The 20,093-nt window shown below is 44.5% G+C and overlaps 1 protein-coding gene and 1 long non-coding RNA gene across 3 annotated transcripts in view; one reads left to right on the top strand and one right to left on the bottom strand.

Annotated features, from left to right (window-relative positions):
* Positions 1 to 229, bottom strand: part of PAPSS2 (3'-phosphoadenosine 5'-phosphosulfate synthase 2) — a 73,184-nt gene extending 72,955 nt beyond the window's left edge. For both annotated transcript variants that reach the window (XM_056530036.1, XM_056530037.1), the window contains exon 1: positions 121 to 229. In XM_056530036.1, the coding sequence (XP_056386011.1) occupies positions 121 to 132 (12 nt within the window). In that variant the 5' untranslated portion in view covers positions 133 to 229. The remainder of the gene's footprint in view (positions 1 to 120) is intronic.
* The window catches only part of LOC130282123 (uncharacterized), a 34,866-nt gene that overhangs the window by 498 nt on the left and 14,275 nt on the right, over positions 1 to 20,093 (top strand). Inside the window, exon 2 of the long non-coding RNA XR_008846251.1 lies at positions 1,882 to 1,961. This is a non-coding gene — a long non-coding RNA (uncharacterized LOC130282123). The remainder of the gene's footprint in view (positions 1 to 1,881; positions 1,962 to 20,093) is intronic.

Here is a 20,093-nt window from a genome sequence, read left to right as displayed (position 1 = left end):
GAGTATTAGTCAGATCCTGATTTCAGATTCCTAGAGTGAGCAATAAACTATGCAGGTAGCTGCCATTCAGGAACCAGGAGAAGCTGTGTATCCAGAACAAGAGCTGAGAAAGTTCCCTACCGTCTTGGACATGATGGCAGTTGTTCTGATGTGAGGGCAGGAGAGGAGCAGAGGCTGCAGAAGAGAGTGTTCTCCAGGAGCTGAGCAAGGAGGTATAAGAGGAGAGGGAGACACGTAGCAAAGTCCAGGACCAACCTTTCACCTCCCCCTCTCTTCCTCAGCTCTCCACCCCTGGTTAACCATTGGAGGGCAGGCTGTCTGGAGGCACTCACAGGGGTAGCAGCAGGCAGAGGACTGGGTGGAGTTCTCTGTCTCTGAGGCTTCCTTCTTTCTATGAATGTAATCTCCCTCCTCTATAGTAAATTGCTAGAAGGAGATCTACTCACCCAGCTTCACAGGTCCCTGCATGTCTTATCAGGACAGCCCTTCTCAGTGATAAGTGCAGGGTAAAGTTCAGTCCAGCACTAGCTCTTTATCCTACCCCATATGCCCATCAGGCTGTATGACAAGCAAAGCTTTATCTACTGATCCCCAAGTGCATAGTACAGGCACAAGACTCACCAGCTATAATAGTCACCGAAAAATCCTAATCAGGGCCAGCGTCAGGTCATGGCACCCTGGGATACGTATGTTACTGATGGGTTACCATTGTCCAATTCATGGCTGACCATTATGATTGGGACTATACTACATAGGTATTTATTTTATGTTTTATGTAGTAAATTTGAGTAGCCGTATTAGTCCAGTGATGCAGATGCAAATCATAAAATGTTGCAGTATCTTGTAATACCTTTTTTATTGGACTAACAGCATTTTGTAGAGAGAAGCTTTCAGGATTCCTCCCTTTATCAAGTCCAAAGCAAATCTAAGCTCACAAGCAGAAGACACAGGTTACATCTTACAAATATGCAGGGGTTAAGACAATAGATGTGGAGAATTCACACTAAGATGGGCCATAAATTGTCCCGCTATAGGACTGGACTAAATAGATAAGGATGAGAAAAGGGGAGGGAGGGGGGAGCAGGGGAGAGGCTGGTAATTGAAGGGGTACTCCGCCCCCTAGACATGCTATCCCCTATCCAAAGGATAGGGGATAAGATGTCAGATCGCGGGGGTCCCGCTGCTGGGGACCCCCAGGATCTCGGCTGCAGCACCCACCTCAACAGCTTTAGGCAACGCTGGAGGCTTCGGATCCCGACCACGCGAGCGAAAGAGCATGACGTCACGGCTCCGCCCCCGTGTGACATCACGCCCCGCCCCTCAATGCAAGTCTATGGGAGGGGGCGTGACTGCCGTCAAGCCCCCTCCCATAGGCTTGCATTGAGGGGGTGGAGTGTGATGTCACACGGGGGCGGAGCCGTGACATCACAACGCTCCGGGGACTGATTTTAACGGGGTGCGGCGTGCAAGATCACGGGGGTTCCCAGCGGCGAGCCCAGGCCCCGCAATCAGGCATCTTATCCCCTATCCTTTGGAGTACCCCTTTAAGCAGGACAAAGTGGGATGCAAAAGAGAATCCAGCACAGGTTATAAGAAATTTTGATAATGAGATAAAAAGCTCAAATCCATTTTTTTAAGGAAAACGCCATGTGGATTTTAACTTTGGCGTTTTTGTTCTTTATTTTTATTCTTTTTTGGACTTTAGTGATCAAAAAAAAGATGGAAATACCTTTTTTAATAAAACTTCGCAGGGTACCGTTAAAAAAAAAATGATAAAAAGATACAGTAGTTATTGAAAATTTTTTATTCATCGAAATTTTTCTTTTTTATAATGAATTTTTCAATAAATTTTTTATTAATTTTTTATACATTTTTAAACAGGGATCACTTTATGTGGGCGGCCCCTTGAGAAAGTGAGGCACGAAACGATGTTGGTGCATTGGTACGGTGACAAATAATGGGTAAGCACAAGGCACTTTTTTACAGTTTGGATTTGAATAGAACCTTATTTAACCCCATGTTTACTATTGCATTTTTGCACATGAGAGGCGGTTAGGAAATAGCAGGACTCATTACTTGGAAACACTAGGCAGTGTATATAGCAGATCCTGGTTAAAATGTGACTTTCTAGCCCATCATTTAATATTATTGGCACTGCATATTAGCAGACAATTAGGGTGTTCCCTTTGCAGTTTATTGATACATGAGACATATATTTATGTACCAGAGATTTTCCACACTGATTTGTGCTCAGCTATCATACACTCAATACTGTCCCTCTGCAGGGAACAAACCAAAAGTGACTCCTTCTCTTCTGAGACCTGTAGTGCACCAGCAGAGCACTTTTCACCCCCATATGGGGTGTTTTCTGAATCGAGAGAAATTGGGCTTCAAATTTTTTTTGGGGGGGGGTATTTTCTGCTTTAACCCTTTGTAAAAATGTAAAATTTTTGGGAAACCAAGCATTTTAGGTAATTTTTTCTTTTTTTTTTTTACATATATTAAAAAAAAATGTGGGAGCTCAACGTAAAAAGAGAAAACCTATACCGAGGATACTGCGTTGCACATACCCATGTGCCAAGAAAGAGTACTAATAGTGTAAAAAGGGGAGGCAGTCCTGCTAGGCTAGGTCAGAGTAAAAGATATAAGGTCAAAAATTAGAAGAGAGAGAGAGAGAAAAAAGAAAACGTGTCTAAAATAGCATAAAATGATAACATTTATTTGGAAAAATGATGTGAGGTCTGCGGCAGGGCCCTTGTCGCAGACTGGTCACTAGATAAAATGGTTACAATGGTATAAAATGCTAAAAAATAAAATATACACAGTGGTATTGCACTTTACTAATTGGACAATGAGACAATGAAAGTGGGGCAATGGGACAGTGCAAACAGAATCTGTTTAGTTATACTGTAAAGTCATATTATCGGAGCCAGGATTAATCCAGATGAAAGTACATAGCAAAAAAGTTGATAATCCAATAAGGCACATTTTCGGTAGCTCTGGAGCCTCCCAGATTGGGGCCCACTATAAATGTTTTTAGGTGCAGAGATACAGGCGATGCCCCCTCTACCCCGACGGCATGGGGACTGAATGCAAGAGGGCAATCGCTATACAGTTCAGGCACTTAGTGCCTCTTACCGGCTACAGTGTGCACAGTCAGGTGAGTGCAGCTGTGCTTGCGATCCGGATACACGTCCCTCTGTCCCGGCGGCACGGGAGAAATGTAGCACCCCGGTGCTGGGGGTTGGAGATGATGGGTGGGAAGCAGCGTGTGGCAGCGCTGTGAAGCCTAGCGGTCGTAGCAGTGTATGGCAACGCTGGAGGTATCCTCTCTACCCCGACGGCACTGGGAGCAGGTGAGAGAGTAGGTGAGGACCGGCAATGCGGTAAAGATTGTCTCAGATGATGTGCAGGGTTGTCTTAACACCAGACACGTTTCGGGGAACTGCGGCCCCTTTTTCAATGGTGGAGGTTCAAATAAATGTCATCATTTTATGCTATTTTAGACACGTTTTCTTTTTTGTCTCTCTCTTTCTTCTAATTTTTGACCTTATATTTTTTTTACATATGCCAAAGTCGTGAAACCCCTGTGGGGTATTAAGGTTCACTTTACTCCTTGTTACTTTCCCCAAGGGGTCTAGTTTCCAAAATGTAATGCCATGTGTTTTTTTTTTTGCTGTCCTGGCACCATAGGGGCTTCCGAAATGCGGCATGCCCCCAGAGCAAAATTTGCTTCAAAAAAGCCAAATATGACTCCTTCTCTTATGAGACCTGTAGTGCGCCAGCAGAGCACTTTTCAACCCAATATGGGATGTTTTCTGAATTGGGAGAAATTGGGCTTCAAATTTTGGGGGGTATTTTCTGCTATTACCCTTTTTAAAAATGTAAAATTTTTGGGAAACCAAGCATTTTAGGTAAAAAAAATAATAATTTTATTTTACATATGCAAAAGTCGTGAAACACCTGTGGGGTATTAGGGCTCACTTTATTCCTTGTTACGTTCCCCGAGGGGTCTAGTTTCCAAAATGGTATGCCATGTGTTTTTTTTTTTTTTGCTTTTCTGGCACTATAGGGGCTTCCTAAAGGTAACATGCCCCCAAAAACCATTTCAGAAAAATGTTCTCTCCAAAATCCCCTTGTCGCTCCTTCGCTTCTGAGCCCTCTACTGCGCCCGCCGAACACTTTACATAGACATATGAGGTATGTGCTTACTCAAGAGAAATTGGGCTACAAATACAAGTAAAAATTTTCTCCTTTTACCCCATGTAAAAATTAAAAAATATGGTCTAAATGAACATGCGAGTGTAAAAAAAGGAAAATTTTGAATTTTCTCCTTCACTTTGCTGCTATTCCTGTGAAACACCTAAAGGGTTAAAACACTGACTGAATGTCATTTTGAATACTTTGGGGGGTGCAGTTTTTATAATGGGGTCATTTATGGGGTATTTCTAATATGAAGACCCTTCAAATCCACTTCAAAATTGAACTGGTCCCTGAAAAATAGCGAGTTTGAAAATTTTGTGGAAAATTGGAAAATTGCTGCTGAACTTTGAAGCCCTCTGATGTCTCCCAAAAGAAAAAACTCATCAATTTTATGATGGGGAGAAATGGTGGAAAAAAAGCCGGTACAGTGGAGGCACTGCTCGAGTGGTGAAATTACTGAGAAACTCAGGCGGTGCAGGATAAAAATCATTATCCTGCCCCGCCCGAGTTTCTCAGTAATTTCACCACTCGAGCAGTGCCTCCACTGTACCGGCTTTTTTCCACCATTTCTCCCCACATTGCATATCGGCTCCTTACTTAGGAGCTCGATGCCGGTGGGAGAGCAGCGGCTCATCCAACATTAGGGCTGCACAGGTCCCAGTGCGGCCCTTCCAAGGTCGGTATATCACTGTTGGTGTGGTGGAGGGTGCACATCAGTGAATACATTTCTCTCAGGGAGCGCCCCCTGCACCTTTTCTCCCCTCTCGTCTCCTATCAATTTTATGATGCAAACATAAAATAGACATATTGTATATGTGAATAGTAAAAAAAAAATTGGAATATCCATTTTCCTTACAAGCAAAGAGCTTCAAAGTTTGAAAAATGCTAAATTTTCAATTTTTTCGTGAAATTTGGGGATTTTTCACCAAGAAAGGATGCAAGTTACCACAAAATTTTACCACTATGTTAAAGTAGAATATGTCACGAAAAAACAATCTCGGAATCAGAATGATAGATAAAAGCATTCCAGAGTTGTTCATGTTTAAAGTGACAGTGGTCAGATGTTCAAAAAACGCTCTGGTCCTTAAGGCCAAAATGGGCTTGTTCCTGAAGGGGTTAAGGACAACGTATGAGTACGTCCCTGCGCCCTGGGTCTTAAGGCCGGGCGGGTTGAGAAAACCGGACGCCTGCTGAAATCATTCAGCAGGCATCCCAGGCAAACGCCAAGGGGGGTCCCAGGACCCCCACATGTCGACGTTCGCCGCAGATCGTCCGCGAAATCGGTCGACGATCGCTGAGATCTGCGGTGATTCCGGTCAGTGATGACCCGATGACCTGGAAATAAATGGTAATCGGCGGTGTACAATACACCGCCAATCACCTACCGTTGCTGGGGAGCGGTGACAATACTGTCACCGCCCCAGCAACGCTGCTATTGGCCGGCGATCATCCAGCAGAGCGGCAGAGGAGGGGTTAACGGCTCCTTCCCGCTGCTGTACCCGCTCTCTGCGTTCAGTCAGCAGGTGCAGCAGTGAGGAGAAGACCGTGGACCCCCCCTCGGAGCCGGAGCCCCCTCAGGAGCCGTTACAATAGGGAGAGCAGTGTATAGGGACAGGTAGGACTAATAAAGTGAAAAAAGTGAAAAAAAAAAGTTAAAAGAAGAAGGAAAAAAAAAAGTACCCTCCCCCGACCCCCTGATAGGTCCCCAAGGGTCCTATTAGGGTCTGATCCTTGATCCCGGGTCCTATTAGGGGATCAGGGAGCTGCGTGCGCCACTTTTTTTTTTTGGGCCGCAGCGTTTCCCCCCCCCCCCAATTATAACACACCGTTATATATAAAGTAGTACACCAAGCACCACACACACACTTCACTTTTGTTGGTGAAGTATAAGGATAAGAGGGATGTCCTTATGCTCACCACTATTCATGGGAATGGCAGCACCCCTGTCCGAGGTACCGTGGGACCGGTCCTCAAGCCCGATTGTATTCTGGACTACAATTGGGATATAGGGGGAGTTGATCTCTCAGATCAAGTCCTCAAGCCATACAACGCCATGCGGAAAACACGGGCATGGTACAAAAAAGTTGCGGTCTACTTGGTACAGGTTGCCATGTACAACGCTTTTGTACTATCCTAGTACGCTGGCAACACAGGGACATTCCTCCAGTACCAAGAAGAAGTCCTAAGGTTCCTGATCTTTTGCGACCGGGAAAGATCAGGCCGGACTTCCCAAGGGTCTGGAGTTAAAGGCGCCAGGATCGTCCCCTGCCAGCACATATCGATGTGACACTTGCCCAGATAATCCGGGCCTCTGCATAGGCTGCTTCAGGGAGTATCACACTTCCATGGAGTCCTAAATTTTCCCTTTTCATTTGAATTTTCCATAATTTGACCAATGTACCAAGTCCAGAGTACATTCCAAAATGTAACCCCCATAAATCACTAAATTGCCCAAAAAAACTGAAAAAACAAAACAAAACCTGATAAGACCTCTGGGGGTGTTTTTTCAAAAATGGGTCATAGGTCACTAAGTCACTATCATCGGGGACTTTTTATGTTGCCTCAAATGCGCAGGGCTCTCTCTCCACCTGAGCGGGTGCGCATTTGAGGCAACAGGTTAGGGACGGCCACACACATCACATTCCCAGAATGATGACTCAGAGCATAGGGTTTGGGGCAGGCATATTTTTTTTAGTTTTGGCTATGCTCTGGGTCATCATTCTGGGGACATATCCTGTTTTATTATGTTTTATAATTTTCTGGCCCACTGTACCCCATATTATGGGCCTCTGTACCCCACCTGTCTACCCCAGTTATGGCCCGTTGTCCCCCATAGTGTTCCCCTATTTTAGGGCTCAGTGCTCCCCCCCATTAGCGCTCCTTGAGGGGGGGTCCCATATCCTGGCTCCATATCGAGCTAAAGGTCCCTGACTGCGCTCCCACTCAAGCAAGACCTGCTGTGCACCCGCCAAGCCAAAATCATCAAAAGATAAGGTATGTCCTTATTCCAAAGAAATGTATTTACAAATTGTGGGGTGTCTTTTCTGCTATTAACCCTTGTAAAAATGTAAAATTTTTGGGGAAACACACATTTTAGAGAAAAAAACATTTTTTTTTTTACATATGCAAAAGTGGTGAAACCCCTGTGGGGTATTAAGGCTTACTTTACCCCTTGTTACATTCCTCAAGGGGTCTAGTTTCCAAAATGGTATGACATGTGGGGGGTATTTTGCTGTCCTGGCACCATAGGGGCTTCCTAAATGCGGCATGTCCCCCCCATTTCAGCAAAGTTTGCAAATGTGACTCCTTCTCTTCTGAGCATTGTAGTTCGCCCGTAGTGCACTTGACGTCCACTTATGGGGTACCTCCATACTCAGAAGAGATGGGGTTACAAATTTTGGGGGGTCTTCTCTACTATTAACCCTTGCAACAATGTGAAATTTGTGGGGAAACCCACATTTTAGTGAAAAAATTAATATTTTTTTTTACATATACAAAAGTCGTGAAACCCCTGTGGGGTATTAAGGTTCACTTTACCCCTTGTTATGTTCCCCAAGGGGTCTAGTTTCCAAAATATAATGCCATGTGGGGTTTCTTTTGCTGTCCTGGCACCATAGGGGCTTCCTAAATGCGGCATGCCCCCAGAGCAAAATTTGCTTCCAAAAAGCCAAATGTGACTACTCCTCTTCTGAGACCTGTAGTGTGCCAGCAGAGCACTTTTCACCCCCATATGGGGTGTTTTCTGAATCAGGAGAAATTGGGCTTCAAATTTTGGGGGGGTATTTTCTGCTTTAACCCTTTGTAAAAATGTAAAATTTTTGGGAAACCAAGCATTTTCGGTAAAATTTTGTATTTTTTTTTTACATATGCAAAAGTCGTGAAACCCCTGTGGGGTATTAAGGTTCACTTTACCCCTTGTTACGTTCCTCAAGGGGTCTAGTTTCCAAAATATAATGCCATGTGGTTTTTTTTTTTTTGCTGTCCTGGCACCATAGGGGCTTCTTAAATGCGGCATGCCCCCAGAGCAAAATTTGCTTCCAAAAAGCCAAATGTGACTACTCTGCTTCTGAGACCTGTAGTGTGCCAGCAGAGCCCTTTTCACCCCCACATGGGGTGTTTTCTGAATCGGGAGAAATTGGGCTTCAAATTTTAGGGGGGTATTTTCTGCTTTAAAAATGTAAAATTTTGGGGAAAACAAGCATTTTATGTAATTTTTTTTTTTTACATTTGCAAAAGTCATGAAACACCTGTGGGGTATTAAGGCTCACTTAATTCCCTGTTACATTCCCCGAGGGGTCTAGTTTCCAAAATGGTATGCCATGTGTTTTTTTTTTTTTTTTTTTGCTGTTTTGGCACCCTAGGGGTTTCCTAAAGGTGACATGCCCCCCAAAAACCATTTCAGAAAAATGTTCTCTCCAAAATCCCCTTGTCGCTCCTTCCCTTCTGAGCCCTCTACTGCGCCTGCCGAACACGGTGTGGAACTTAAAGAGGTATTCCGAGCTATATTTATATGTATCTCCAATCCACTGTACAGTATAGGAAATGTGTCTGATCATGGAGTTCCGACAGACAGAACCCTCTGCAATCTCCAGAATGGGGCCCTGGGCCTTTGTTATGAGAGGAGTGGCGAGCAGGGCATGCACACGACTTGCAGCTCTATTAATAACGGAGATTATGGAGCGTCCCAGATGTGGGATCCCCACGATCTCACACTAATTTCCTATCTTGTGGATAGGACATAAGTAAATATATCTTGAAATACACATTTAATGATTTATAGCATTGGTATGCCAGTACATAGTACTTGTGCTAAATTCATTTTCATCAATGAGTCATTTCTGTAATTCATAAATTTAAACTTTAGATAAACTTAGACTTATTATGGCTGACAAAAAACTAGAAGTAAAAGAAGGTTTTTGGAAAAATATGCCCATGTTTATTTTCTTTTTGGAACACAGTGCTCTCTGCTTAATCACGAGCACAGTGCTCTCTGCTGACATCTCAGTCCATTTTAGGAACTGTCCAGAGCAGCATATGTTTCCTATGGGGATTTTCTCCTACTCTGGACAGTTCTTAAAATGGACAAAGATGTCTGCAGAGAGCACTGTGCTCGTGATTAAGCAGAGAGCACTGTGTTCCAAAAAGAAAAGAATTTCTTCTGTAGTATTCAGCAGCTAATAAGTACTGGAAGGATTAAGATTTTTTTAATAGAAATAATTTACAAAGCTGTTTAACCATTTGATTTAAGAAGAAGAAAAAAAGTTTTTTCCACAAGAGTACCTCTTTAAGCAGCATCTGACCTGACAAAAAAAAGACTGCTCAGGCCCTGCTTATTTAACGGATTCTGTGGTGGAGCCCCCTGAAAGAAGTTCTGACACAGATGTGAACTCAGGTAATGCACACAGTAGGGCAATCACATTACGGCTGAATGCCAAAACATTCCTTATGGTAGATGAAAAAATCCCTGACGGGACATACGGTAACTCACGATACTAATGAACGTTTCTTCAAATCATGTTTTTACTTTTATTCTTTGTTGAAAGCGTCTTACGTCTTAAGCAGAAGTTTAAACATTAGCTGTCAATTCCAGGTCATGGCACAACATTTTTGCACCCCCTTAATCATACGCGAAAGTTAGAAAGTTAGGGTGTGCACAAGTAATGTCCGCCTGAAGGTTGGGAATGAAAGGACACTTATTGTTTTGTAGATTGGCAGATATGAACTCAGCGTAAGCTGAGCCTATTGAAAGCATACCTGTCAGATCCATCAACAACAACAAAATGTATGTTATTCAGTACCTAATCCTGAACATGTATGTATAATTTTTATGTGTCAAGCACCTTTATTTTTTTTTGTTTAAATACATCTTTTTTGTAGCTTACTTGCTTGAAATCATCTCTCCTTGCATTAGCAAAACTACAACTCCCAGCATGTCGGGAGGAGAAATGAGCAGAGGGCAGTGAAATGAGGAGTGGGTGGGAGGAAAAGTGAGCGGCGGTGGACGGGAGGAGAAGTGAGCGGTGGGCAGTGATATGAGCTGTGGGAGGGAGGAGAAGTGAGCGGTGGCGGGCGGGAGGAGAAGTGAGCGGCAGCGGTGGGTGGGAGGAGAAGTGAGTGGTGGCGGGCAGAAATGTTTGCAGCGTAGAGGGGGCTCATATATGCGCGGTGCAATCCTGAGAGCCCTGCAGCAGCTGACATCAGCTGTTTTCCCCGTGCACTCCTAGCACTTACAGCATCGATAGCAGTGCACTGGAGGAAAACAGCTGATGTTTTCTGCTGCGGAGCTCCGATGTAGAAAAAACTCCTGTGCCCCTCACAGCTGACAGAATCTGGAGGGATGCAGGTCTTTAGGAATCTTGAGGGATGCTCCCGGCAGCTGTGCTGTCCTGCAGGCAGAGTGACAGACCAGGAGCGAGTGCAGCAGAGTCATGTCCAGTGTCCACGCGTCATCATGACACTGATTCTGGTCTTGTTGGTGTCCCAGCAAGTATGGCCAGTTTTTAAGCAATGATTTCTATAAAAATTAACCCCTTAAGGACCCAGCCATTTTACACCTTAGGACCCGGCCATTTTTTGCACATCTGACCACAGTCACTTTAAACATTAATAACTCTGGAATGCTTTTAGTTATCATTCTGATTCCGAGATAGTTTTTTTTACAAAATGTGTAACCCCATCTCTTCTGAGTATGGAGGTACCCCATAAGTTGACCTGAAGTGCACTACGGGCAAACTACAATGCTCAGAAGAGAAGGAGTCATATTTGGCTTTTTGAGAGCAAATTTTTAAATTTTGCTCGGGGGCATGTCGCATTTAGGGAGCCCCTATGGTGCCAGAACAGCAAAAAATAAGTGGACGTCAAGTGCACCACGGGCGAACTACAATGCTCAGAAGAGAAGGAGTCACATTTGCAAACTGAAATGGGGGGGACATGCCGCATTTAGGAAGCCCCTATGGTGCCCGGACAGCAAAATACCCCCCACATGCCATACCATTTTGAAAACTAGACCCCTTGAGGAATTTAACAAGGAATTAAGTTAGCCTCAATACCCCACAGGGGTTTCACGACTTTTGCATACGTAAAAAAAAAATTTTCACTAAAATGTGTGTTTCCCCCCAAATTTCACATTTTTACAAGGGTTAATAGCAGAAAATACCCCCCAAAATTTGTAACCCCATCTCTTCTGAGTATGGAGGTACCCCATAAGTTGACCTGAAGTGCACTACGGGCGAACTACAATGCTCAGAAGAGAAGGAGTCATATTTGGCTTTTTGAGAGCAAATTTTGCTCGGGGGGCATGTCGCATTTAGGAAGCCCCTATGGTGTACAAAATTTTTTATTTGCACAGCCCATTGTTCCAAAGATCTGTCAGACACCAGTGGGATGTAAATTCTCACTGCACCCCTCATTACATTCCGTGAGGGGTGTAGTTTCCAAAATGGGGTCACATGTGGGTTTTTTTTTTTTTTTGCGTTTGTCAAAACCGCTGTAACAATCAGCCACCCCTGTGCAAATCACCTCAAATGTACATGGTGCACTCTCCCTTCTGGGCCTTGTTGTGTGCCCCCAGAGCACTTTACACCCACATATGGGGTATCTCCGTAGTCAGGAGAAACTGCATTACAAATTTTGGGGGGCTTTTTTCCCTTTTACCTCTTGTCAAAATGAAAAGTATAGGGCAACACCAGCATGTTAGTGTAAAAATATTTTTTTTTTACACTAACATGCTGGTGTAGACCCCAACTTTCCCTTTTCATAAGGGGTGAAAGGAGAAAAAGCCCCCCAAAATTTGTTAGGCAATTTCTCCCGAGTACGGCGATACCCCATATGTGACCCTAAACTGTTGCCTTGAAATACGACAGGAATCCGAAGTGAGAGTGCCATGCGCATTTGAGGCCTGAATTAGGGATTTGCATAGGGGTGGACATAGGGGTATTCTACGCCAGCGATTCCCAAACAGGGTGTCTCCAGCTGTTGCAAAACTCCCAGCATGCTTGGACAGTCAACGGCTGTCCGGCAATACTGGGAGTTGTTGTTTTGCAACAGCTGGAGGCTCCATTTTGGAAACAGTGGCGTACCAGACGTTTTTCATTTTTATTGGGGAGGGGGGCTGTGTAGGGGTATATGTATATGTAGTGTTTTTTACTTATTTTATTTTGTGTTAGTGTAGTGTAGTGTTTTTAGGGTACAGTCACACGGGCGGGGGAATACAGCGAGTTTCCCGCTGCGAGTTTGAGCTGCCGCGCAAAATTTGCTGCATCGCAAACTTGCAGCCTGATACTCACTGTAAGCCCCCTGCCCATGTGAATGTACCCTGTACATTCACAGGGGGGGGGGGGGGAGGGAACCTCCAGCTGTTGCAAAACTACAACTCCCAGCATGCACGGTCTATCAGTGCATGCTGGTAGTTATAGTTTTGCAACAGCTGGAGGCACACGGGTTGGGAAACACTGAGTTAGGAAACAGACAATGTTTCCCAACTAGTGTGCCTCCAGTTGTTGCAAAACCACAACTCCCAGCATGCCCAGGCAGCCGAAGGGCATATTGGGAGTAGTGGTTACGCAACAGCTGGAGGAGAACAGTTTGGGGACCACTGTGTAGTGGTGTCCAAGCTGTAGCCCTCCAGATGTTGCAAAACTACAACTCCCAGTATGCCAAAACGTCCACGCATGCTGGGAGTTGTAGTTCTGCTACATCTGAAGGGCCAGATGTTACAGAACTACAACTCCCAGCATGTCTGGACAGTAAGGGCATGCTGAGGATGTGTAGTTTTGGAACATCTGGAAGGGCACAGCGGTCTCCAAACTGTTGTCGCCAAGGACTGTCTGGGCATGCTGGGAGTTGTAGTTTACAGGGTCCCATCACAGCAATGCATGTCGCTTTACGGCGACGTGCATTGCTGTAAAGGGCCGCGGCTGAAGAGGAACTCACCTGTCGCCGCCGCCGCCATCTTCATCGCCGGGATCCGGGTCTTCAGAGACGAGGTAAGTACCGGGGACGGTCCCCAGCACTCCCCCGTCCCCCGCCGCGTCCTCCGGTCTTCCTCCCGTCTTCCTCCCGTCCTCTCCGGACATCCAGGGGCCGGGCAGGGCGGGAGGAAGTAACCGCCCCCCCCCCCCTGCGATTGGTCGGTTAACTAACCGACGGATCGCAGGGTATAGGAGAAGGTGGCAGGCTTGCCACCTCGCTCCTATACTTTAGCATGGTCCTGGCTGTCTGTGACAGCCGGGATCATGCAAAATTACCGGGCGGTCGGGTCCCAGAGACCCGATCAGCCCGGTATCGCCGCAGATCACAGGGGCGATTTCCCTAGCGATTTGCGGCCTACGTGGCCCCCCTCTGCGTTTGCCCTGGATGCCTGCTGAAGCATTTCAGCAGGCATCCGCTTCCGATCTCTGCCAGGGGCGCGGCAGAGACCGGAGAAACACCAGGACTTACTAGTACGTCCTGGGTCCTTAAAGCCCAGGGTGCCAGGACGTTCTAGTACGTCCTGGGTCCTTAAGGGGTTAAATACATTTTCTTATGAAGTATATCAGAAAAGTTAATTTTTGCCCAAGATGTAAAACATATAAAAAGTTTTTTTTATTTGACAGTGTGCATTTAAGGCGTCTTTGTAGCTTGGAGAGCACAAAATACTGCACAATGAGAAAAAATGATTTTACGTCTCCACCTATGGGATAAATGCAACTATGCACTTCTTGTTCATCATCTGAATCAAGCCAACATAAATAACTTTTACAGCCACAACTTTCCCATCCAATAATAATTTAAAAGGTAACTTTTATTTAAAGCCTTCACAAGTTAAAAACCCTCAGCCTACTAGTCTCAATTAATATAAACAAACGTGCCTTTTTGCATGCTACTTCATGATGCCTCAATGAATTAGCTTAATCATGTGTCATGGCTGCAGTCCATGGCTACCTATATCTGGAGAGACTAAGTAGGTGATTATTAAAACGTTAACACATTGCCCCCCTCCCCCTTGCTTCCCTTATAACTATAGCTATACTCAAAATCATAGCAAAAGATTGTGCCTCTCATAATAACAGTGCCCCCCATTAGTCTACACATAGAGATGGTTACCTTCTCCACATAGTAAAAAGCTCCTGAAAAAAAGAATACAATATTCAACTGTGTTCCTACAATAAACTGCATGGCACAGGTCTGTGTGGAATCTGTCGTGTCTCAAAGGCTACAGGTTTGCTTGAGGTCTAGACCAGTGTTTCCCAACCCAGTCCTCAAGGCACACCAACAGTCCAGGATTTGAATTTTTCCCTGTTCTATTCCAATGGAGTAACTGAAAAAACCCGGAATGTTGGTGTGCCTTGAGGACTGGGTTGGGAAACACTGGTCTAGACAACCAATAGAGCCTGTACTAGAAAGCCATACAGCCTTTGTATACTACTTGCTACAGGCTCCTTATACAGTGCTCATGAGTCCATGAACAGGGGCTGCTTGTCCCCCAAGTACATGGAGTAGCTGTACAGATATTCAGTCACCAATCCATTCACTGACTATGGGACTGCCGTGCAGATAAAAAGGTGTATAAGATAAACAAATTGTGTCTGTCACATTTAGGCTGGGTTCACATATTGTGGTATTGCATGCGGATTTCAAAATGTTACAATGCAACGTACACTTATTCTTTTGGAAGTCAGAATGACTCACATTTTGTACTGGAACATCCTACCCTAATACAACAATGAAAGAAAGCTGCCGGGCTGTATTAGGATTAGAAGATAGAAGATAATTTACATCTTCTAGTACACAGATGCTGATACGGAGCTGGATGAGGATCCTCTAACCTGTGTGGCTGATGACTCGGACTGTATCGGGGAGCGGAGTCTATGGTGCCGCTGGTCTTCACCATAGCCCGCCGCAAGGCAGGATGGGCTTGCAGTGACAGGCGAGGTACAATAGGATAAGGCAGTAGCGTAGTCAAATGTAGCAGAAGGTCAAGGCAGGCGCCAAAGGAGTGGAGTCAAATAACGTAGGGGGAAGGTCTGGATACACGGTTAAGGCAAACAGGCAATATGGAATGCTTAATCTCAGGCTAGGGGCACTGAAGATCCAGAAGGGAAGTGTGGGAGGTGCAAGGACTTACAGAGTAGTGTCAGGTGGGAAACATAATTATGGGTGTACTGCCCCTTTAAATTTCAAAGCTCCGGTGCGCGCGCGCCCTAGGGTATGAGGACGTGTGCGCTGGAGCTGAGAAGCAGCAGAGGAGGCAGCAGGGGTACGTGGTAAGTGACGGGCTGGGATTCGCATGCGGGCGCGTCCCGCGATGTGAATTCCAGTCCCGCCAGCGGCAGGGGAGAAGGGAACAATGTGCTCACTGCCAGTGTGTGCAGCCGGGGCGCAAAGTGTTACAGATGCAATGTGCTAATCACTTATTATTACTTACAGTCGATACTGGGTTGATATCAGAAATTTTGGGGCTCCTACACAGCTCAAGGTCTGGCCTTGAGCACACCCGTGGCCGACCCCGAGTCCATGCCCAGGGCTCGTCCACTATCTTCCCTATCATCTATCGAAAACATATATATATACACAGTATATATATATATATATATATATATATATATATATATATATATACACACAGTGGGGATCAAAAGTTTGGGCACCCCAGGTAAAAATTTGTATTAATGTGCATAAGGAAGCCAAGGAAAGATGGTAAAAACTCTCCAAAAGGCATCAAATTACAGATTAGACATTCTTATAATATGTCAACAAAAGTTAGATTTTATTTCCATCATTTACACTTTCAAAATAACAGAAAACAAAAAAAAATTGTGTCTGCAAAATTTGGGCACCCTGCAGAATTTATAGCATTCACTGCCCCCTTTGCAAAGCTGAGACTTGCCAGTGTCATGGATTGTTCTCAATCATCATCTGGGAAGACCAGGTGATGTCAATCTCAAAGGTTTTAAATGCCCAGACTCATCTGACCTTGCCCCAACAATCAGCACCATGGGTTCTTCTAAGCAGGTGTCTAGAAATCTGAAACTGAAAATAGTTGACACAAAGCTGGAGAAGGCTAAAAGAAGATAGCAAAACGTTTTCAGATGTCAATATCCTCTGTTCGGAATGTAGTTAAGAAATGGCAGTCATCAGGAACAGTGGAAGTTAAAGCAAGATCTGGAAGACCAAAATAATATCAGACAGAACAGCTCGCAGGATTGTGAGAAAAACAATTAAAAACCCACATTTGACTGCACAATCCATCCAGAAAGATCTGGCAGACACTGGAGTTGTGTTACACTATTCCACTATAAAGAGATACTTGTACAAATATGGTCTTCATGGAAGAGTCATCAGAAGAAAACCTCTTCTACGTCCTCACCACAAAAATCAGCGTTTGAACTTTGCAAATGAACATACAGACAAGCCTGATGCATTTTGGAAACAAGTTCTGTGAACCGATGAGGTTAAAAATGAACTTTTTGGCCGGAATGAGCAAAGGTATGTTTGGAGAAGAAGGGGAACAGAATTTAATGAAAAGAACCTCTGTCCAAATGTTAAGCACGGGGGTGGATCAATCATGCTTTGGGGTTATATTGCAGCCAGTGGCACAAGGAACATCTCACGAGTAGAAGGAAAATGGATTCAATAAAATTTCAGCAAATTTTGGATGCTAACGTGATGCCATCTGTGAAAAAGCTGCAGTTAAAGAGAGGATGGCTTCTACAAATGGATAATGATCCTAAACACACCTCGTATTCCACGGGGGATTACATGAAGAGGTGTAAACTAAAGGTTTTGCCATGGCCTTCACAATCTCCTGACCTCAACATAATTGAAAATCTATGGATAGACCTTAAAGGGGTAGTCCAGTGGTGAAAAACGTATCCCCTATCCTAAGGATAGGGGACAAGTTTGAGATCTCGAGGGGTCCGACCGCTGGGGCCCCCTGCAATCCCTCTACACGGGGGCCAGGCTCTCCGGCCTGATAGCAGGTGTCGACCACCGCACAAAGCGGCGGCCGACACGCTCCCTCAATACATCGCTATGGCAGAGCGCTCCGGCTCTACCATAGAGTTATATTGAGGGGGCATGTCGGCCGCCGCTTCGTGCGGAGGTCGACACGCCCCCTTCCCGCGGGCTGTAGGGGTTCCGTACAGGAGATCTCGGGGGGCCCCAGTGGTCGGAACCCCCGCGATCTGCAACTTATCCCCTATCCTTAGGATAGGGCATAAGTTGTTCACCACTGGACTACTCCTTTAAAAGAGCAGTGTGTGACAGACAGCTCAGAAATCTCAAAGAACTGGAAGACTTTTGTAAGGAAGAATGGGCAAAGATACCGCAAACAAGAATTGAAAGACTCTTGGCTGGCTACAAAAAGCGTTTACAAGCTGTGATACTTGCCAAAGGGGGCAGTACAAGATATTAACTCTGCAGGGTGCCCAAACTTTTGCAGATGCCATTTTTTGTTTTCTGTTATTTTGAAAGTGTAAATGATGGAAATAAAATCTAACTTTTATTGACATATTATTAGAATGACTAATCTGTAATTTGATGCCTTTTGGAGATTTTTCCATCTTTCCTTGGCTTTATGCACATTAATAAACAATTTTACCTGGGGTGCCCAAACTTTTGATCCCCACTGTATATATCTATAGATATATATAACACATAAATACATATTACAATCACACTGTTAGTGACCTGAATGTATACTGAGACCAATATTACCAATAATACTAGTACACAATGGAGAATAATACCGCCACACCATGACCACTACCATTGCCACCACATAGTGACTATATTAAAAACACTATACATAGACCAAAATCCCCCATACAAAGCCCATATAGTGGTGACCCTGACTCTACATAGGCTGCAGACCGTATAAGTGATTACAGTGCAGTTACATCTACTGACAAGGCAGAATGACCAGGAGAACAAACATATTTTAGCACATTCTCCCCCTGTCCCCTCCCCTCAGTGCCCAAAATTGATGTCAATGGGATTTTTTTTTTACAATCCTTTTAGATCCATTTGCACCCATCTGCACTCATTTCCGTTTTTTTTTTTTTACGGGAGAAAAGATGGTGCATACAGTATTTTTTCTCCTGTCAAAAGAAACGGAAGAAAAAAGGGATACAATAAATTTATCATTGAAGTCTATGGAAAACGGATGAGCCTTCAATGTCATTCCTTTGCATCCGTTTTTTCAATCCGTTTTTTGATCCGTTTTTACATGCTTGGTTTGTTAACTGAACAATAACGTATACAAACGGATAACATCTGTTTGCATTCGTTATTGTCCGTTTTTTTTAAAGTCTGTTTTTATTTTTGACAGGAGAAGAACGGGATGGGTCTAGACAGCTGTGTGAACGCAGCCTAAGGGGACTCGGTGGAAGTAGATAGGTAATTTCCCTTCATCTATTAGATAATGCCCCCAGAATGTAGGTAGGGAATCCCCCCTATAAGGAAAAAGCCCCCAGTAGGTCGGTAATGCCCCCAGTAGGTAGGTAGGTAATGCCCCCAGTAAGTAGGTAAGTAATGACACTAGTAGGTAGTAGGTAGTGACCCCAGTACATAGGGTATTTAACTAGTTAATGTCTTGCCCCCACTTTAGGTAGTGCCCCCTAGGTTGGTAGTACCCCCAGTAGGTGGAAGCCTCATAAAGGTCCTCTAATAAAATGTAAAAAATCCCACACACCTTTCCGCTGATCCTGCACTAAAGTCATGCTCTCTACAGCCTCCGGAGCAGCCCCCTGATGACATCATTTTATCTGCAGCGTAATTCTATGCTTCTGTACATACATCATGTAGGCTATTTGCATAATGTACACACATGAGCAGGAGACTGCTGTAGCCTTGTACATACATTACGTAGGCAATTTGCATACTTTATGTAAAGAAGCAGGAGACCCCTGTTTAAATAGCGGTCTTCTACTTCTTTGCTTGGGCTGCTGCAGGGGGATGTACTGGCTGTACCCCCCTGACTGCGGGCCTGAGTCCATATCCTATTTAACAGCTCAGATGTGTCGATGCCAAGGGGTATTTCGAGTTATATTTACTTAAGTCCTATCAGAGGGGGTCCCAGCGTTTGGATCCCTGCAAGCTAACATGTATCGATCATCTTGTAGAAAGGAGATAATTAAATATAACTCGGAATACCCCTTTAATGATTAGTGCCATCGGTATGCTAGTACATATTATGTGTGCCAAATTCATTTGCATCAATGTTTGATTTCTGTAATTCATAAATTTAGACTTTAGATAGATGAAACTGCTGATTAAAGAAGATCGTTGGTATATGTTGGCTTCTATCATATCCGCACATACAAGTCCAGGGTGATATTTAGAAATATGCTGGGGATTTGCCCAGACACATAGTCACCACTATGTGGTACTGCTGAACATAGACAAGAGTGCAGATGGCAAGATGCATTTGTATAATGGTGCACAGTATTGCAGACTTATTTCATAATACAGCTGACATGCAATGCAATGTACAATAATCTTTTTGGATGTCAGAATGACTCAGCAGGACTGTGTTCTCCACGCCTCGGAGGCCTCACACCTTGTTCTGGGACATCCTACCCTGATAAAACAATGAAAGAAAGCTGTCTGGCTGTATTGGGATGAAAGGAATTATACATCTTCTGTTACACAGGTGCAATGTACTGCCTTAATCACCTATTATTCCTTACGTCTTTTATTACCATTACCATGATCCAAGGAAAACAAATTTGACTTCTTAGTTGCTGCTGAATTATTACTGATAGGAACTCTGCTTCACACATCTCTGACAACTTGTAAAACACAGGTGTAGATACACCACCCCATCAGTATTACTTCATCATGAAACCTGTTCCTAATACCCCTGCCCCAAATAATTTATATATAATAGCATGTCGCTGTATAATATAGTC

The sequence above is a fragment of the Hyla sarda genome, chromosome 7 (assembly GCF_029499605.1).
Source record: "Hyla sarda isolate aHylSar1 chromosome 7, aHylSar1.hap1, whole genome shotgun sequence".
Classification (NCBI taxonomy): Eukaryota; Metazoa; Chordata; class Amphibia; order Anura; family Hylidae; genus Hyla; species Hyla sarda.
This window is presented reverse-complemented; position numbering and strand designations above follow the sequence as displayed.